At 34.1% G+C, this 15,853-nt stretch overlaps 3 protein-coding genes across 3 annotated transcripts; 2 read left to right on the top strand and 1 right to left on the bottom strand.

Moving 5' to 3' along the window:
* Positions 1-1,072: 1,072 nt before the first annotated feature.
* Positions 1,073-9,695, bottom strand: LOC128157778 (uncharacterized). Its single transcript, XM_052820400.1, has 5 exons — positions 9,004-9,695; positions 8,572-8,723; positions 3,007-3,169; positions 2,573-2,702; positions 1,073-1,762 (listed from the first exon to the last, which is right to left on the bottom strand). Exons 1-5 carry the CDS (start codon positions 9,523-9,525, stop codon positions 1,590-1,592), a joined length of 1,140 nt encoding a protein of 379 aa, XP_052676360.1. The 5' UTR covers positions 9,526-9,695; the 3' UTR covers positions 1,073-1,589.
* On the top strand, positions 3,749-6,348 carry LOC128157777 (protein unc-13 homolog C-like). Its single transcript, XM_052820399.1, has one exon. The coding sequence runs from the start codon at positions 3,926-3,928 to the stop codon at positions 4,979-4,981; it is 1,056 nt and encodes a 351-aa protein (XP_052676359.1). The 5' UTR covers positions 3,749-3,925; the 3' UTR covers positions 4,982-6,348.
* A 3,497-nt stretch (positions 9,696-13,192) lies between the features above and the next one.
* LOC128159880 (ryncolin-2-like) lies at positions 13,193-15,711 on the top strand. Its single transcript, XM_052823096.1, has 5 exons — positions 13,193-13,345; positions 13,908-14,044; positions 14,953-15,049; positions 15,140-15,304; positions 15,428-15,711. Exons 1-5 carry the CDS (start codon positions 13,234-13,236, stop codon positions 15,661-15,663), a joined length of 747 nt encoding a protein of 248 aa, XP_052679056.1. The 5' UTR covers positions 13,193-13,233; the 3' UTR covers positions 15,664-15,711.
* Positions 15,712-15,853: the final 142 nt, after the last annotated feature.

Consider the following 15,853-nt stretch of genomic DNA (forward strand, 5'->3'; position numbering starts at 1 on the left):
TTTTTACATATACAGATATTGGAGTGTACAGTAACTTACGAAAATAACTTTATTACTTAACACTAATTGTCTACGGATTTTTCTGTTTTTTTTCCCGATTAAGAACACAGCGGGTGTGCCCGGTCAGCAGACGATGCTCACTCCTGCTAGGCACCTGATCCTGTTCTATCGTTTTGGAGGTCAGTGTTGCTCTGCTTTGAATTTGTATTTCGTTTCTTTTTATGGATTTTTGAGATGGTTGACGGTTTGTTATTGTCATTTTTTCATCTCTCATGCATACCATTGGTCTTAAAATCTAGGATGTACTAGACGTTGTTTGATATCCATAACTGCAGACAAAATTGATTGAGATTTTGTTTTATTTACATGTAGTCTAACAGTCATTTCACGTACAATTATAACGTGAATGAAAAATATTTGGATGATCATTTCTTACACGAACATGTACAACTTTTCTGAATATATAACTTATGGTGACCTTGACCTTAACCATTACACACAAAATGGTTGTAGTTAATTGCTTGTTAGTACTGCTCTGTTTATTTGCAGCAGTTTCTGGACTTCTTTTAGATAAAAAAATCCAACAAATACTTAAGGACAATTTATTATATATATTAATATATATGTTTTAAATATTTTTATGAAATTTATCTCCAATGCGTGATGTATATTACCTGTGTGATAAACATTTGCTTTACTAACGGGTGATGCTTCTATAAAATACATTCGAACTATTTTTGACACAGCCCCTTGCTTAAATGCTTCAGTGATCTAGTTTTCAGAGATTTGCTGGATATTCCACAATTCAAAATTGATTTATGATGGATTTTGAAAAGGTTTAAACTTTAAAAAATTGAGTAAAACACATTGGTATGTAGTTAAGAAAACTGTATATCACCATAGCTGTCATAGAGTTAATTCTAAAGACGCGATGAAAACAGTTTTTTTTACACAAATAATTACCATAATAAATCCCTCCCAAGATTTTTATTTCACCACAATTATGCAGCCTTAACAAATATTCGTAACAATAGTATTTGTTTTATCAAACATGAACAACTGTTATAAAAATCTTTATTGGATCATATTTTTCAAACTATTGACATTTTTGTTAGAACATCATTTGATAGGGTACTGATTCTGGCAACCAAATCAAAAAAGAAAATGTTTAGATTATATTTCTTTTCTGAAATGATTTAGATAAATTCGATTGATATAGATTCCCATTTTGTGTGCTTCTTTTTTTTAAATTCAAATTGACACTGAATCAGAATCTGCATTAAGAAAATGAAGCAGTTAAGAATATTTATGGCAATTCGTTCTAAGCTGTTTACATTCCTGGACTTTTAACATTATTGAAATGATCCAGAAAAAAATTGCTTAAAGTATATGAAATGTAATAGTTGATTGTGCAAAACAAAACATTTATTTGCTCCTCTTTCTATCATTAAAGCTTTTGACGTATTCCTCAAATAGACAACATTTTCCAACCGCCAGACTTGCTAATGGACTCTCAGATACCTAATACAGATTCAGAATCTTAATCATAAACCATTAAATCTTTAAATCTGATTGAGCAAACACAGTCATCAATCCACTTCGTCGTCATCTTGTTCAGTCCCTGGGCGGCGAGTCAGACTTGTCTTGTAGATGTGACTGAAGTTTGTGTGATATCCATTGTTTAAGGAACCAAATATCTTTGTTGTGTTCTTACAGAGTCTCAGTACTGGCTCATAGGAGTCAAGTGTACTCCTAAGAGGGCCTGGAAGGTAGAATCATAGAATGATCAGCATAATGGAAAATACACTGCCAAGATCCTACGACGTGCATTTGTAATAAAATTTATTATCAATAGAAACTTAATGGTCAGTTTTATATTTCATATAATTAAGAAATGTTCACGCATTTAATGCCAATAATAAATTCGCAACGCATTCCCTCTTTATAAGGTTTTAGATATTCTAATGATCGGGCTTTCAATTCTTCGTCCACAAATAAAAATAACAACAACATAAATTCTGAGAGAGGCTCATTTGAGAGCGTCGACCGATTAAGACGCGTTAGTCCCAAGTTTGAGTCTGGTCCGTTGCTATCGCGGTAACATTGTAACCTTGGGCAAATTAATCAACTCTACTAGTGCACTCTCTCCACCCAGGTGTTAAAATGGGTACATGTCACATGAGAGGAGCTGGTGTTGTGAATGTAAAGCATTAGCACCGAAATTTGGCAGCTCTGCTTTTATGCTCCCAATGGAGTTGAGAATGCTATGTATTGTACGGGTTTGCAAGGGGGTAATATGTACATAAGTCGTGCGAGGCAATCTACTTTGCGACCAAGACTACAAATCCCTACCTTTAACCCCTACCTTTAATAGCTATCTACTAACACTTGTTGTTTTACCACCTAGAAGGCAGATCAACTTGATGGTATTTTTGAAAGATAAAAAAGTAGGATCCATTACAAAGTTTGCAATATCCTTGTTTTAAGCACCTGACATTCGCCGGCGAGAGGTATCCCCTATTTTTGTATAACGTTTTAAAAAAGTACCTCCTGAAAGCACTAAAAAACTTACTGTGGGTTTCACCTTGAGATAAGTGTTTGACATTTTGTGATGTACGACTGAAGTTATTTGGAAATTTGTCAACAAATAAACAACCATCATTATCAATGTCTGTGGTATCAAATCCTTTGCTTAGGGTGTCCTACAGAATATAATAAAAAAGAGTGTAAATTTACTTTATTAAGATAAAGACGTTTTTTTCTTTTTTCATACGACATAATTTTTGCCTTGACTTTAACCCGATCTAAACATAATTCGTTTTATTTTTACGGACTTGCACATTTTGAAAACAAATGAACATCAGGTACGCATAACCATATACCTTTTTATGATGCATGTTAATTATACAATTGATTATATGATTTAAGCAAGTGCATGCATTTTTTAGGGTTAATTCATATAGCTTCTTTATGTAATATATTCCATGCATTTATCTCTAGATTTACCTCATTTGTCACGATTTTAGTTCTGGTCTCACTGAAGGATTCCTCAGTCAACCTCAGAACATTCCAGCTGGTCTCACTCTCAGAATTTTGTGTGGTTGAGCCGGTATCATTACATTTTGTTTCATTAATACACGGATAATTGTATTGAGCATACATGTACTTCCTATCAAAAGAAAATATTTTTTTTGCATTTATTTGTGATACTAAATTTTTAAAGCATGCAATCGTCACAAAGAGTCTATGTCTATATATTGTAGCACAAAATTGTATTATTTTACACCATTGATGATAATTCAGCACGGTTTTAACATAACATCCACTGCCATTTAGTAGTAAAAATAAAGCAATAAAGACATACTAAATTCAGTACCAAGTTTGTACTTTTATGTAATAGAAGGGGTGACAAATAGATCAAGGAAGAGAGGGTGTGGGTGTTGGTGGAAAAGACAACTTGATTGATGATATTGCAAGTACATGTACATGAACCTCTAATTTTTGTATTAAAAAGAGATCTTTCTCTAATGTGCACCTTTGTAATAACAAAGAAACCTATACCCTGTACTTATCATAATTAAAATATAATTGTTTCAAAGATAATATATACCGGTGTATTGTACAAAGTGAATAATGAATAATACCTAATTAACTATATTTGCACAACATCAAAAGAGATATTTTACAACATTGTAAACAATGACGCATTGACCTTGACCTTCATGGAGGTGGACGTGTTTCTCTGGAGTGCTGCTCAGTGTTTTGGAATCTAAGGACTGCTTTCAATTGGTGTCTCCTATGATAGGTATATAGTCGGAGGTTAGTGTAAGTGTGCGTCAATTGTCTACTCTAATGAATTTTGGTACTCCGTCTCCCTCGAAACCACCAAAAAAGAAAAAAACAGAAAACCAAATCACAAGTCAAGATGGCTGCCGCTCAGGGACAGGGACAGGGACAAGGACAAGCACAGTGCCAAGGTACGACTCCCATTTCTAATCCATCATGTAGTCCCATGCAGCATATTATTCAAGTCGGCAACGAAACATACCACCAAATGCAGCCGATGCAACATATACAACCTATGCAGCAAGCTATGCAGTGCTCTACATCATTTCAAAACCACCCTAACTCAACCTATTCGAACACTCCGAACACTTCCCATATCCCCCCACCGTGGGCCCAAGATATTTCCCTACAAATTCAGAGTGTACATAAAAAACTTGAAAAGCTTGATTCCATTGAAACTTCTCTCTCCCGCATGCAGGGCGAACTTAATAGTTTGAGCACCCGTGTCTTAGAAGTAGAGAAAAGTCAACAATTTATTTCAAACTCTTACGATGAAAGTACAAAAACCAATGCTATAGCCCTTAATGAGCTTGACAATCTCAAAACTTCACTTGAAGACTCAATAAGAGCCAACAATCAGTTAAGCGAGGAAATTCTTGACCTCCAGTGCCGATCTATGCGGGATAATCTGTTGTTCTACGGGGTGGCTGAGGCCCAAAGGGGGGAAATGGAAGACTGTGAAAAAATTGTTCTTGATATATGTCGTTCTTCTCTGAATATAACAGATGATGTTCTAATTGAAAGAGCTCACAGAATCGGCAGACCCAATGACAATCGACCACGCCCTATCGTAGCCAAGTTCTCCAGATTTCCTCAACGCGAGGTCGTCAGAAAGTCGGCATTCAAGCTCAAAGGTGCTAATATCTCGATTGGTGAACAATTCCCTAAAATCATCCAAGAGAGAAGAAAGAAACTGCTTCCAGTGATGAAGGAGGCAAAAGATAGGCAGCGAAAAGCGGTCCTTATAAAGGATAAGCTCTTTATTGATGGGAAACCATACCACCCTCCAGCAACGGAAGCTGACCACTTGGACGCACCGGTACCGGCGCAGGGAGCTGAGGGCCATAGCTCTCCAGGCGGACGCTGGGAGAGAAGGGATACGAGAGGTGGCGGAAGGGGACGCAGGACTCGCTAAGGAGGTCAGGAGAACAACCTAAAGGGCCTAAAAATCATAGGATGGAATATCCACGGAGGCTTTGAAAATAAATGGAAAGAAAGAAACTTTAAGAACTTTTTGTGTACGTACGACATAATTTGTCTGTCCGAGTGTTGGATCGACAAGGAATTCACAATGGACGATCCAGATTATAAAGCATATATCTTCCCTAGGAAATCCAAATCAACACAGGGAGGAGGCTCAATTATTCTGATAAAAACTGAATATACCCCGTATATATCTGTTGTTGAATCCTTATATGATACCATAATATGGCTTAAGCTAAGCAAAAGTCTTGTAAAACTTCAGAAAGATTTGTTTATAGCCTTTACATATTTACCTCCTAGTAACTCTGTGTTTTTTAAAGAAAATGATGTAGATTTATTTTTTGAATTAGAAAAACATTTATGTAAGTATATGGATTTTGGTTATGTGTTTCTATTTGGGGATTTTAACAGTAGAACAAGAAATAAGCCTGATTACATTGAAAATGATGCTGTTCATGATTCTGTTTCCGTGTTGTCGTATTCAAATGACGATCAGCTGACTGAGCGGATCAACCCAGATGTAGGTCACAACGAGTATGGAACACGGCTATTGTCCCTATGTAAGGCCACAGGCGTGCGCATTGTGAACGGGCGACACAAAGGAGGCTATTCGAATGACTTTACTTTTAACGGTGCGCGTGGACTAAGCACTATTGACTATCTCTTAACAACATCTGACATGTTTGACACCATTAGTAAATATATCGTTGGCAATTTTACAATGTTTTCTGATCATGCTCCACTACATATTGAACTTCATTGCTTTTTGGATGCATACAATATTGTAAACAATGATTTTTTAAGATCCCGTGATGTTTTTAAATGGGATCCTTGCTATTTAGATCTGTGTAAAGAATCACTTTTTGCATGTGAAAATATCAGCAATACCGTAAATTTTGAGTGTATTACGTCACAAGGCGAACTTGACGAACGTCTACAAATACTCGTTAATTTGTTAGACTCCTCTTTTGGCCAACATTTTAAGCTTCAATCCAAAAATCCGAAACAAACAAATACAGTACGCAGTACCCATAGACGTACAGTATACCTATCGGTTGACGATAAGCCCTGGTTTGATGGGAAATTAAAATCTTTGTATAAGGATTATGTTGTCGCGTTGCGCAAATTTAACAGTTATAAATGTAATTCTAACCATGCGGATCTTTTAAGTAAAAAACGTATCTACAAAAAACACGAAGCCAAAGCCAAACGTATCTACAAAAATACTGAAGGTGACCAATTATCTTTGTTAAAACAAAACAACCCAAAACAATTTTTCGCCAAATTTAAGAAAAGGTCTAAAACTACTTCAAATATTTCTTTGGAAAATTTTTACGAGCATTTTAAATCAATTGCTTCCACGCAGGATGACGGTGTCATCGAAAGTGGAAATGAAGGTTTAGATATTAATTGTATTTTTGAAGAGCTAGATAAAAACATTAGTATTGATGAAATTAAAGAGGCTATCGGTAATCTAAAGCCTGGAAAATCCCACGGTGAAGATGGAATTTTGAACGAATATTTTATTGAATTTCAAGACTATTTTTTACCTATACTACATAATCTTTTTAATTGTATATTAAATACTGGTATTTTTCCCAGTACGTGGTCTTCCTCAATAATTATTCCAGTGTTTAAAAAGGGTGATTCTACAGACCCTAACAACTACAGGGGTATAAGTCTTGTTAGTAATATGTGTAAGTTATTTACTTCAATTTTAAACAAAAGGTTATTGGAATGGTCAAAATATAATGATGTTATAACGGATGCACAATTTGGTTTTAAACCAAGCTGTGGAACACGTGATGCTATTTTTGCTTTACATTCTATTATTAGTAACAGTCTATGTAAAAAGAAGAGGTTATATTGTGCGTTCATCGATTTTAAAAAAGCGTTTGATTCTATTGATAGACGACTTTTGTGGCTTAAACTTTCAAAGGTTGGCATTGAAGGAAAATTATTGTCAGTTATTAAAGCGTTATATCGTCATGTGAAATCCTGTATTGGTGTTGATGGATTTTTGAGTGAATGTTTTTGTAATAACCTAGGATTAATGCAGGGCGAAGTGTTATCACCTATTTTATTCAATTTATATGTTAACGATTTCGAAAATAGCTTTTTAAATGCCGGTTGTTTGTCTTACGAGTTATCTTCCCTAAATCTGTTTCTTTTAATGTACGCTGATGATATGGTCCTGTTCTCTGAATCTGTGGAAGGTTTACAATGTCTTTTGAATGAACTACATAGCTATTGTAATACTTGGAAAATGCATGTTAATGCGGAAAAGTCAAAAATTGTGGTTTTTAGAAACAATGGCAGAGTAAAAGATAGTGAGTGTTGGCATATTGGTAATGATGTTTTAGAAATTGTACAACAATTCACTTACTTAGGAATACTTTTCAACTTTAACAACAAGTTTACCAAAGCTGAAAAACAATTATCTGAACAAGGTAGAAAAGCATTGTTTGCGCTTAGAAAGAATATACGGGGAATGTCATTTAATATAGAAACATTATTGTCGCTTTTTGATTGTTTTATTGGTGGAATTGTTAATTACTGTTCAGAAATATGGGGAAATAATATAGGTTGCAATATCGAGAAACTTCATACAGACTTCTGTAAACAAATTCTCGGAGTGAAGAAAAGTACAAATACTGCTTACTTATATGCTGAATTAGACCGTGTGCCCCTTGTACATTATAGAATGTTTAACATTATTAAGTTTTGGAAAAATGTCTTAATTAGTGACAATTGTATAATTAGACATTGCTACGAAGTTATGTATATTAATTGTGAAGAACACGGTTATAAAAACTGGGTTTTCTTTGTAAAGAAAATTCTCATTGACCTCGGTTTTTTTGATATATGGTCTAACCAAAAAATAAACAATGGTATTTTACAACTTGTAGAACAAAGAATTTTTGATCAGGCAAAACAAGATATTTTTGCAAATATTGAGAATTCAAAGAAATGTTCTTTTTACAAATATCTTATCGATGGTATACATCTTCAATACTATTTAAGAAAATCTATTCCCATTAAATTACAGAAATATATAACTAAATTACGACTATCGTCACATCGCCTGGCTATTGAAACTGGTAGATATAATAACACAAATAGAGAAAATAGATTTTGTCCACATTGCAAATCTAGTGTTGAAGATGAATTCCATTTTTTATTTGTTTGTCCTCTATACAGAACATTGCGCAGATTATACATGAAAGAATATTATTATAAAAAACCTTGTATGTTTAAATTAATTCAACTTTTTAATACTGACAATGTCAAAGATCTCCGTAATCTTGGCAAATTCATCTCAAAAAGTATGTTATTAAGGGACAACTGTATTACATAATTGTAGTCTTTTGTTTTCTCAACCTGTATATGTAACAGTAAATGTTATTATCTGTACGTGCACAAGTTCTCCTGTAAATACACTACCACCTCATGTTATACATATGTCATACTGATAAGCTGTAAAGCTTAAAGAAATAAAGAATTGAACATATTTTCACTAACGTGATTATTTGGCAATTATTTCTTGGATTTTCTTCAGTGTTGTTATAAACAGTGGACCCTGTACAAGACATATAATTGGTCCTCAATCCCTTCCCAGAGTCTTTGCTTAATCTGACCCCGAGACCAATATTGAGGGCTCTGTCTGTGCATTCCTGGTCCAAAAAAATAAAAAAAAAGGTATTTGACAGAATATAGTTATCCTCAAATCAACAGTTGAACAGGTCTCAAGCAACAAACTGTTTCTATATTCTAAATACGAAAAGGTATCTTGCCCTATGAAACTTGTCAATAATGTTAAAGCAAATTAAATTGATCATGATCCAACAATTATACCCTTTATTTTTTACTGTTATTTTTAAAGACAAATTAAAAAAAATCATTGCTCAATTAACTTTGTTGCAATAATAAAATACTGATAAAAGAAATAATTACCTGGGCTTTTGCCACTTTCAGTGGTGCATTTCGTACTGTATTTTTGTTCAGTGATTCATTATCTATTTCCAGTAATACATCATTATGAGACGTAGCTAATCTAAAACCATCACGGTCATCAATGAAGACATTTCTCGCCTCTTCCAACAATCTTAACGTTTCACCTTCAGAAGTTTTTCTTGTTTTGGACGAATTTGTCTTTCTGTTAGTCAAAGCCGTTGCATAATAGAATTGTTTATATCCTTGAGTATATAATGAAGCATTGTCGGTCAAGAAAGTGTTACCATCAGTTTCTGCAGTCATATATTCAGTGGTCATTTCAGTTGAATACTCTCCCCTTCCCAGACTCTTAACCGGTTTTTCTTGGACACCAAATCCATTTTTTGTGAGAGCCAGATCATTTGGATTATTATGTGAAACGATTCCAATGTCTGGTTTTATTAGACGAGACCCAGTTTGTTTCTCAGATCTTTCTTCAACTATTTCCGGGATTTGATCAATACCAGTAAGTGCATTGTCCATGGCTGCCTTTCTCTCATCAAACTTTCTGATAGCTTCTTTGATTATTCCCGTTACTTGGTTTTTTTACATATCCAACATATTTATCTTTGCTGTAAAATTCAATCCCTTTCATCATAGTAAGCCCAGTTGGAATACGATATGTACCACTACGGGGGTCTGCAGTATGGATAGGTCTCACAGCGTACTTCTTCTGCTTTCTTAAGGTATTTTCCAGTGCTCCTTTAGGGCAAATTGATCGTAACCTTGTCTTGCCAATCGCGTCACTGGTGAAAAATCTGATCCTTTTATTAGAGCAATAGGAAGGAGAGAGAAATGGCAAGATGTATATTGCTCTTTCACAAATGTTACAATGATTGTCATCTTGTTGTTCTGGGAACAGTTCGCTATCGTGTGTTTCATATATTACAGTATCGCCATGTTCTAGCGTTCGTAAAATTTCCTTAAACCACCCTAAAAAATCCATAAATGTGTCGTAATCTTCTTTGGCATAAACAAAAACAATATGGATCATATCATGGGGTTCCATTTGCTCCTTATTCGCAGTGTTTCTGATACCCTGGTGTTATGGCATCATACTGATCTTTACTTCCACTTCAGATTCAATGTCATTCAAGGTGGAACAACTGGGCCAACAGAAATATTTTTGAAATAGAAATAAATCCTTATGTAACTTTATTTAAAAAAAAATAAACAGGTTAAAGTTCACCAACGGTTTCTTAAACGATTTGACCACGTACGTAAGAACCCAGTTCCTATCCCGTTAATTTTTTAACGAATTTAAAGAATTCACGGGATAGGTATTGGTTCTAAATCGTTCAGAAATATAAACACCACCGTGTAAAAATGTTTTGATAATGCAATCGTTACAACAACAGCCTGTGCGATGTTTTGACGTCACAATGATACACATAAAATACAGTTTAAAATGTTTAATCTGAATCTGAAAAGGCTGCCTTTTGGGCTTTGCAATATTTGATTACCCAAGTTCATATCCAGGTAAACATTTTAACATTCCTGTTCATTTTTTTATTTGACGTTTTAGTCTATATACGTTCAGAAATACACACACAAACGATCTACACCAAACGATCTACATACATATTTATCAGGAAATATATTTTCATTTAGGGAAATATATTAGCAACTGGTTTTATATTTAGGGAACTTCGAACCTGGTAAATAATCGTAAACACGTGGTGTAAATATATCCCTGATTAACGTACGGCAAAATAATACTTATACGTACATGTTTAGTTGTAAAGTTTTATCAACTTCATTCCTACCAACTTCATTTCACAACAAGGCAATAAAGTATGGAAATACTTAAAAACTGGAAATCCCATGATTATTTTTAGTCCATCTCCGAGTACACGGTAGCATGTCAGCTTGGCATCTGGTAAACCCGGCACAATAATCAGGCATATTTTCAGTTTTGGAAAAGCAAGTCTAGAGCGGTTTTACAAGTCTCTTTTTTTTAAAAATTAGATTGCGTCTGTGACCTAACTCTGCAGAATTAAGTGGTTTTTGCAAAATCAATAAATACTAAAAGTGCATGCATAAATACATATATATAATCATTTTAACACATCATCATTTTTTTTCAAATTGCATGCAGCATATTTTGTCGTTTTTCGATAGGCTAAACTTCTAAGTTCATTATTATTGATTTAAAAATAATCAATACAGTAAAATTTGTTTACCAGCGATGTTTTTAAATGCATGCATATGATTTTAATTCAGGCCATTGCAAGTTTTTTCTTTGTTAAACGTCCATCCAAAACTCAAAAACCTGTCTTTCTATCAGGAAAAAAAACATAAACCTTAGAAAAAAAACACACAACTTTAAAGGTTCAACAAAATAAAATTTGTTATACATTTTGAAATATTTTCTTTATTTTGTAACAAAAATAACAAATACCTACTAAATGATTTCCATTTTTAATGTTTTTTCATTTGATTTCTGATCCGGAGTTTAAAAATGCGATCCTGAGCCCGACATATGAAAAAGCGATCTAATTTTATGAACAACAATTGTGGTTTTTTTTTTGTTTTTTTTACATCTCAAAACCAATCTGTCCGCGGACGCTAAACATAGAAAAAAAACCAGGAATGGCCTTACTATTATGTGGTAGTGAGTTTAGAGTCAAAGATTGTTTTTATATGAACAATAAATAGTGAAATAAACATTCAAAACATGAAATAAATCTCTATATACCACAGTCTTTCACTAATTCACTATTTGAAGCAGCACAGCCCCATGCATGAATAGTATTTGAATTGGTTTTGTAGTGGAGGGGGGGGGGGCTGGAGGCACATATGAATTATCTATTCATTCAAACACAGGAAATGACGCTCAATATTGAAGGAGAAAACACATTTCAGCTTTCAAAAGTATTTTTAACAGTCTCTAAAAGGAGTAAAAAAGAATAAAATATCGTACATACGCAAATCAGTTAACCGTCTTAAATCATATGGAAAGAACACCGAGATGGGGGAAGGGGGGGATAGGGGGATTGGAGATCATTGATCGACCTTGGGGGAGGGAGTACCCTTATTCATGATATCCACCTACAAATAATAAGTTTTCAATTATTGAAATAATTGTTGATTTTTGAAAACAAAATATGTAAACATCACCACACTACTTCTCGGATTCTTTGTGCTTGACCGATTCCTACATAGGTGATCCAACCGAAATCCAGAAGCTGCGCGAATGATGCAAACAACATTAACAAGTAAATGACCACGACCATGTTGTATGTAACGATTGTACGGAAGCTTTATTTAAACACTATTTTTTTTTTGGGGGGGGGGGTGATATGAAGGAAGCAACATTGCAATAAAAATACATAAGCCGCGTCAGTGCGTCATCAAATAAAGCATTATATTGTTTATAATTACATCCTTCTTTTAACATGATTTGATCGTTAAAAGTAAGTCAAATGAACTCAAGTATTGTCAATGTACATCAGTATGTTAGATTAAAAAAAACAGCAAAAGGGTCTTTGATGGGAGTTTTATATTATCTTGATTATTTCGTGCAGTCAGTGATTTCTCTTAGTTTGCTGAATGCTTCGACCGATCGTGAACTGGTTAGAACTGAATTGCAGTTTCAATATATCTATAAATTACAATTACTGTATACATGTAGTTGTTATTTTCGCCCATTAGCAATGTACATCAGTATGTTAGAGTAAAGAAACAGCCAAAGAGTCTTTGATGGGAGTTTATTTTATCAGGATTATTTCGTGCAGTCAGTGATTTCTCTTAGTTTTCTGAATCCTTCCACCGATCGTGAACTGGTCAGAATTGCAGTTTCTATATATCTATAAATTACAACTACTGTATAGGTGTTATTTTCGCCCATTAGCAATTGCAAACTGTTTCGCCCTGTCCTGAATTCGCCTAGATGCAGTTGTGTTAACAAAAATATTATTTGCAATATAGAATTCGCCCAATCTTAAATTCTCCCTTTGACAACGAGGAAATCTTACATACTGGAAGTAAATTTTTAAGTATTAATTATAACACTCATATATACTAGATATCTTTATGTAATTACTTTTCGTGTGTAAAAAATAGTTCATCTAAAGTGAATGGCACTTCACTTCAGGAACTTTTCTTACTCTTAATCTTCTGTATATAACACACAGTTGATTGACCTTGACCTAACTGATAGGAAGTGTCCGTACAACCATAACATACAGAATGGTCGTACATGTACTTAACTGCTTATTGGTACTGCTCTCGCCATTTGCGACAGTTTCTGGACTTCTTTTGGATTCCATACATGTAACAAGGCAGCCAACTAATGCCCCGGGTAAATACATATACTCTAAAGTTGTTTATTTATCATTGAATTTGGTTTTTTTTAAAGAACATGTTTTATGTTTTAACAGATGAGCAATATGTTATTATAATTGGATAGTAATTTACTAAAGATTTCTACAAACGTATTATACAATGCACAATATAATGCTCGGTAGAAGGAGCGTTACGAACCGTATGGTTTAACAAATTTTAATCCCAGAAACATTGGTTACTGATCACAGGTCATGATATGGTGTCAAGAGAAACGTGATGAATGTCTTGCCAATTTGTTGTATTGCTGTATCAAGTGAAATACCATTCGCTATTATATAGATAAGAAATAAATTGGCAATGTTAGACTTAAACGTTGATGTTCGTTTACCGATTCTTTTCTTGAATCGAATCTAAATCGTAAATGCATGATACAAATAAAATGAACAGTTCTACATATAGATACATAGATTTAACTGATTAGCCGATTTTGTACAAAAGTATGAATATTGAAATACCAGCAATAAGCAATACCACCATTTTTAAAAGGGGTATCAAATGACCTGAATTTCTAATTCCAGTATTTCCGGCCCCCAGGGACTGTCAGGATTACCAATGGGAGGGATATAGTCAAAACGGACTGTACACCATCTATCCCCAGAAAGGCGGACGACTGAATGTCTACTGTGACCAGCAAACTGATGGAGGAGGATGGACGGTCTGTTTTTGTTGTTGTTTTGTTTTTTTGTTTTGTTTTGGTTTTTTTTGTTCTTTTTTTAAATTATTTATTTGATTTGTAAATGAGCCAGCATGGCCTAATTGGCTGTTCTTCCCTAAAAGTGTTTTTAAAACTGTTACCATGTGCATATTAAGGTACTTTACTTTCAGCTGTAAGAACCGTGACGGTTATGACTGAAGGTTTTTGTAAACCATGTGTCTAACGTTCCAGATTTATGTTATGTTTTCTAAACAAATTCCTATACAAACAATCGTAACATATCTATCATTGACTTTAAGTAAAGTTCATGCGTGTTACTGATACATCTGAATCTTTATTTCAATTGCTCTTAGAGATTAAAGGTAAAACTTAAGACAAACTTTATAATGTCGACTTTTGTTAAAGTGGCTAATTTGGATAATCTGAAAATTGATTTGATGTAAACATTTTCAAACTTGAATTTTTCCTTTTTTGTAAAGAGGTTCATTTAAAGATTATGATTAAAGCAATATAAAACAAGACTGTAAAATCATATCTAAATGAGGAGTTTTAATCATTTCATAAACAAAAAAAAATTGTCGCATGACAACAAAAGGTAATTTAGCTGAATCAATACCTATGAATTACCTTTAACCACAAAATTACAAATTCTAAAAGCCTTTTTCTTTTCTTTTTTTTAAAGCAACGTTTTAATTAACACAGACCAAACATGCAGCCGATATTGCTTTGACAAAAAACTCACCTGATAGTGTTTATTTCATCCATTAGGTAAAGATAAAGTCGTTGCAATTGTATACCATACCATATATGCATATAATGCATTATATTCATGAGTAGTATCTAGATACTTCAGTATTAGTTTTTCAAAGACAGTACGTGTTTAAGGAGCATCATCAAACTCTAAACAGGTTATACAGAGGAGAGAGGATGGATCTGAAGATTTTTTCAGAAACTTGACAGACTACAAGTATGGCTTTGGAAACATATCAAGAGAGTTCTGGCTAGGTAAATTCCTCTTTAATATTTATATAGATGACGCAAAATATAAGGAGTCTGAAGATTTAAGACATAATAAAATTGGTTTGTCTTTCTCAGGAAACCATCGTATCAATGAAATTGTCAGTCAGGGATTTTACGAACTTCGGATTGACATGTCCGATTTCGCCGGAGAGAGTCGATATGCAGTTTACCGACGATTTTCTGTCGGGGATGAGAGTCAGGGCTTTAAGCTTTTAATCGAGGACTACATTGGAAATGCAGGTTGTATGTCTCTGGCTGAAAATTACATACAAATCTTTTCTTGGATTCCATTGTTGTACTATACGGAAATAATATGTTTTGTAAGCTTATGATATTCGTGACAAAATAGTTCTATTCTTTAAGGAGATTGCATGTCGTTTCATAATGGCTCCCAGTTCTACACCAAGGACCATGATTACAATACGTGTGCTGCCCGGTTCAAGGGCGGCTGGTGGTACACAAACTGTCATCAGGCCAATCTCAACGGAGTCTACCTGAAAGGCAGCCACTCGTCCTTTGCCGACGGCATCGAGTGGAAAACCTGGCATGGATTCAATTACTCTCTTAAATACACCGAAATGAAAATCAGACGATTGTAAAGATCTGGGCCTATGCCTACTTTTACAATAAAATCAAAATAAAATCAGGGTGTCTGTTTATGAGTGCTAGTTTCAGCATCGAACATTTTAAATGATTTACATTGCCCTTTGAAGATTCGCTTTAAAAACTGTCATCGTTGTGCACTGTTTAAGATAGTCAAATCAATGTTTTTATCTGTTAGTAAAGATA

Source organism: Crassostrea angulata, chromosome 8 (genome assembly GCF_025612915.1).
Source record: "Crassostrea angulata isolate pt1a10 chromosome 8, ASM2561291v2, whole genome shotgun sequence".
NCBI classification, from domain to species: Eukaryota; Metazoa; Mollusca; class Bivalvia; order Ostreida; family Ostreidae; genus Magallana; species Magallana angulata.

What these genes read in the sequence shown, in the direction of transcription:
- LOC128157777 (XM_052820399.1), top strand. Translation starts at nt 3,926, where the DNA reads ATGGCTGCCGCTCAGGGACAGGGACAGGGACAAGGACAAGCACAGTGC.
- LOC128159880 (XM_052823096.1), top strand. Translation starts at nt 13,234, where the DNA reads ATGGTCGTACATGTACTTAACTGCTTATTGGTACTGCTCTCGCCATTT. An exon ending in GCAGCCAACTAATGCCCCGG is followed by an intron (nt 13,346 to 13,907) that starts GTAAATACATAT and finishes TTCTAATTCCAG; the next exon opens with TATTTCCGGCCCCCAGGGAC. An exon ending in CTGATGGAGGAGGATGGACG is followed by an intron (nt 14,045 to 14,952) that starts GTCTGTTTTTGT and finishes AACTCTAAACAG; the next exon opens with GTTATACAGAGGAGAGAGGA.
- LOC128157778 (XM_052820400.1), bottom strand. Translation starts at nt 9,525, where the DNA reads ATGGACAATGCACTTACTGGTATTGATCAAATCCCGGAAATAGTTGAA. An exon ending in TGAAAGTGGCAAAAGCCCAG is followed by an intron (nt 8,724 to 9,003) that starts GTAATTATTTCT and finishes TTTTTGGACCAG; the next exon opens with GAATGCACAGACAGAGCCCT. An exon ending in ATCTCAAGGTGAAACCCACA is followed by an intron (nt 1,763 to 2,572) that starts GTAAGTTTTTTA and finishes TCTACCTTCCAG; the next exon opens with GCCCTCTTAGGAGTACACTT.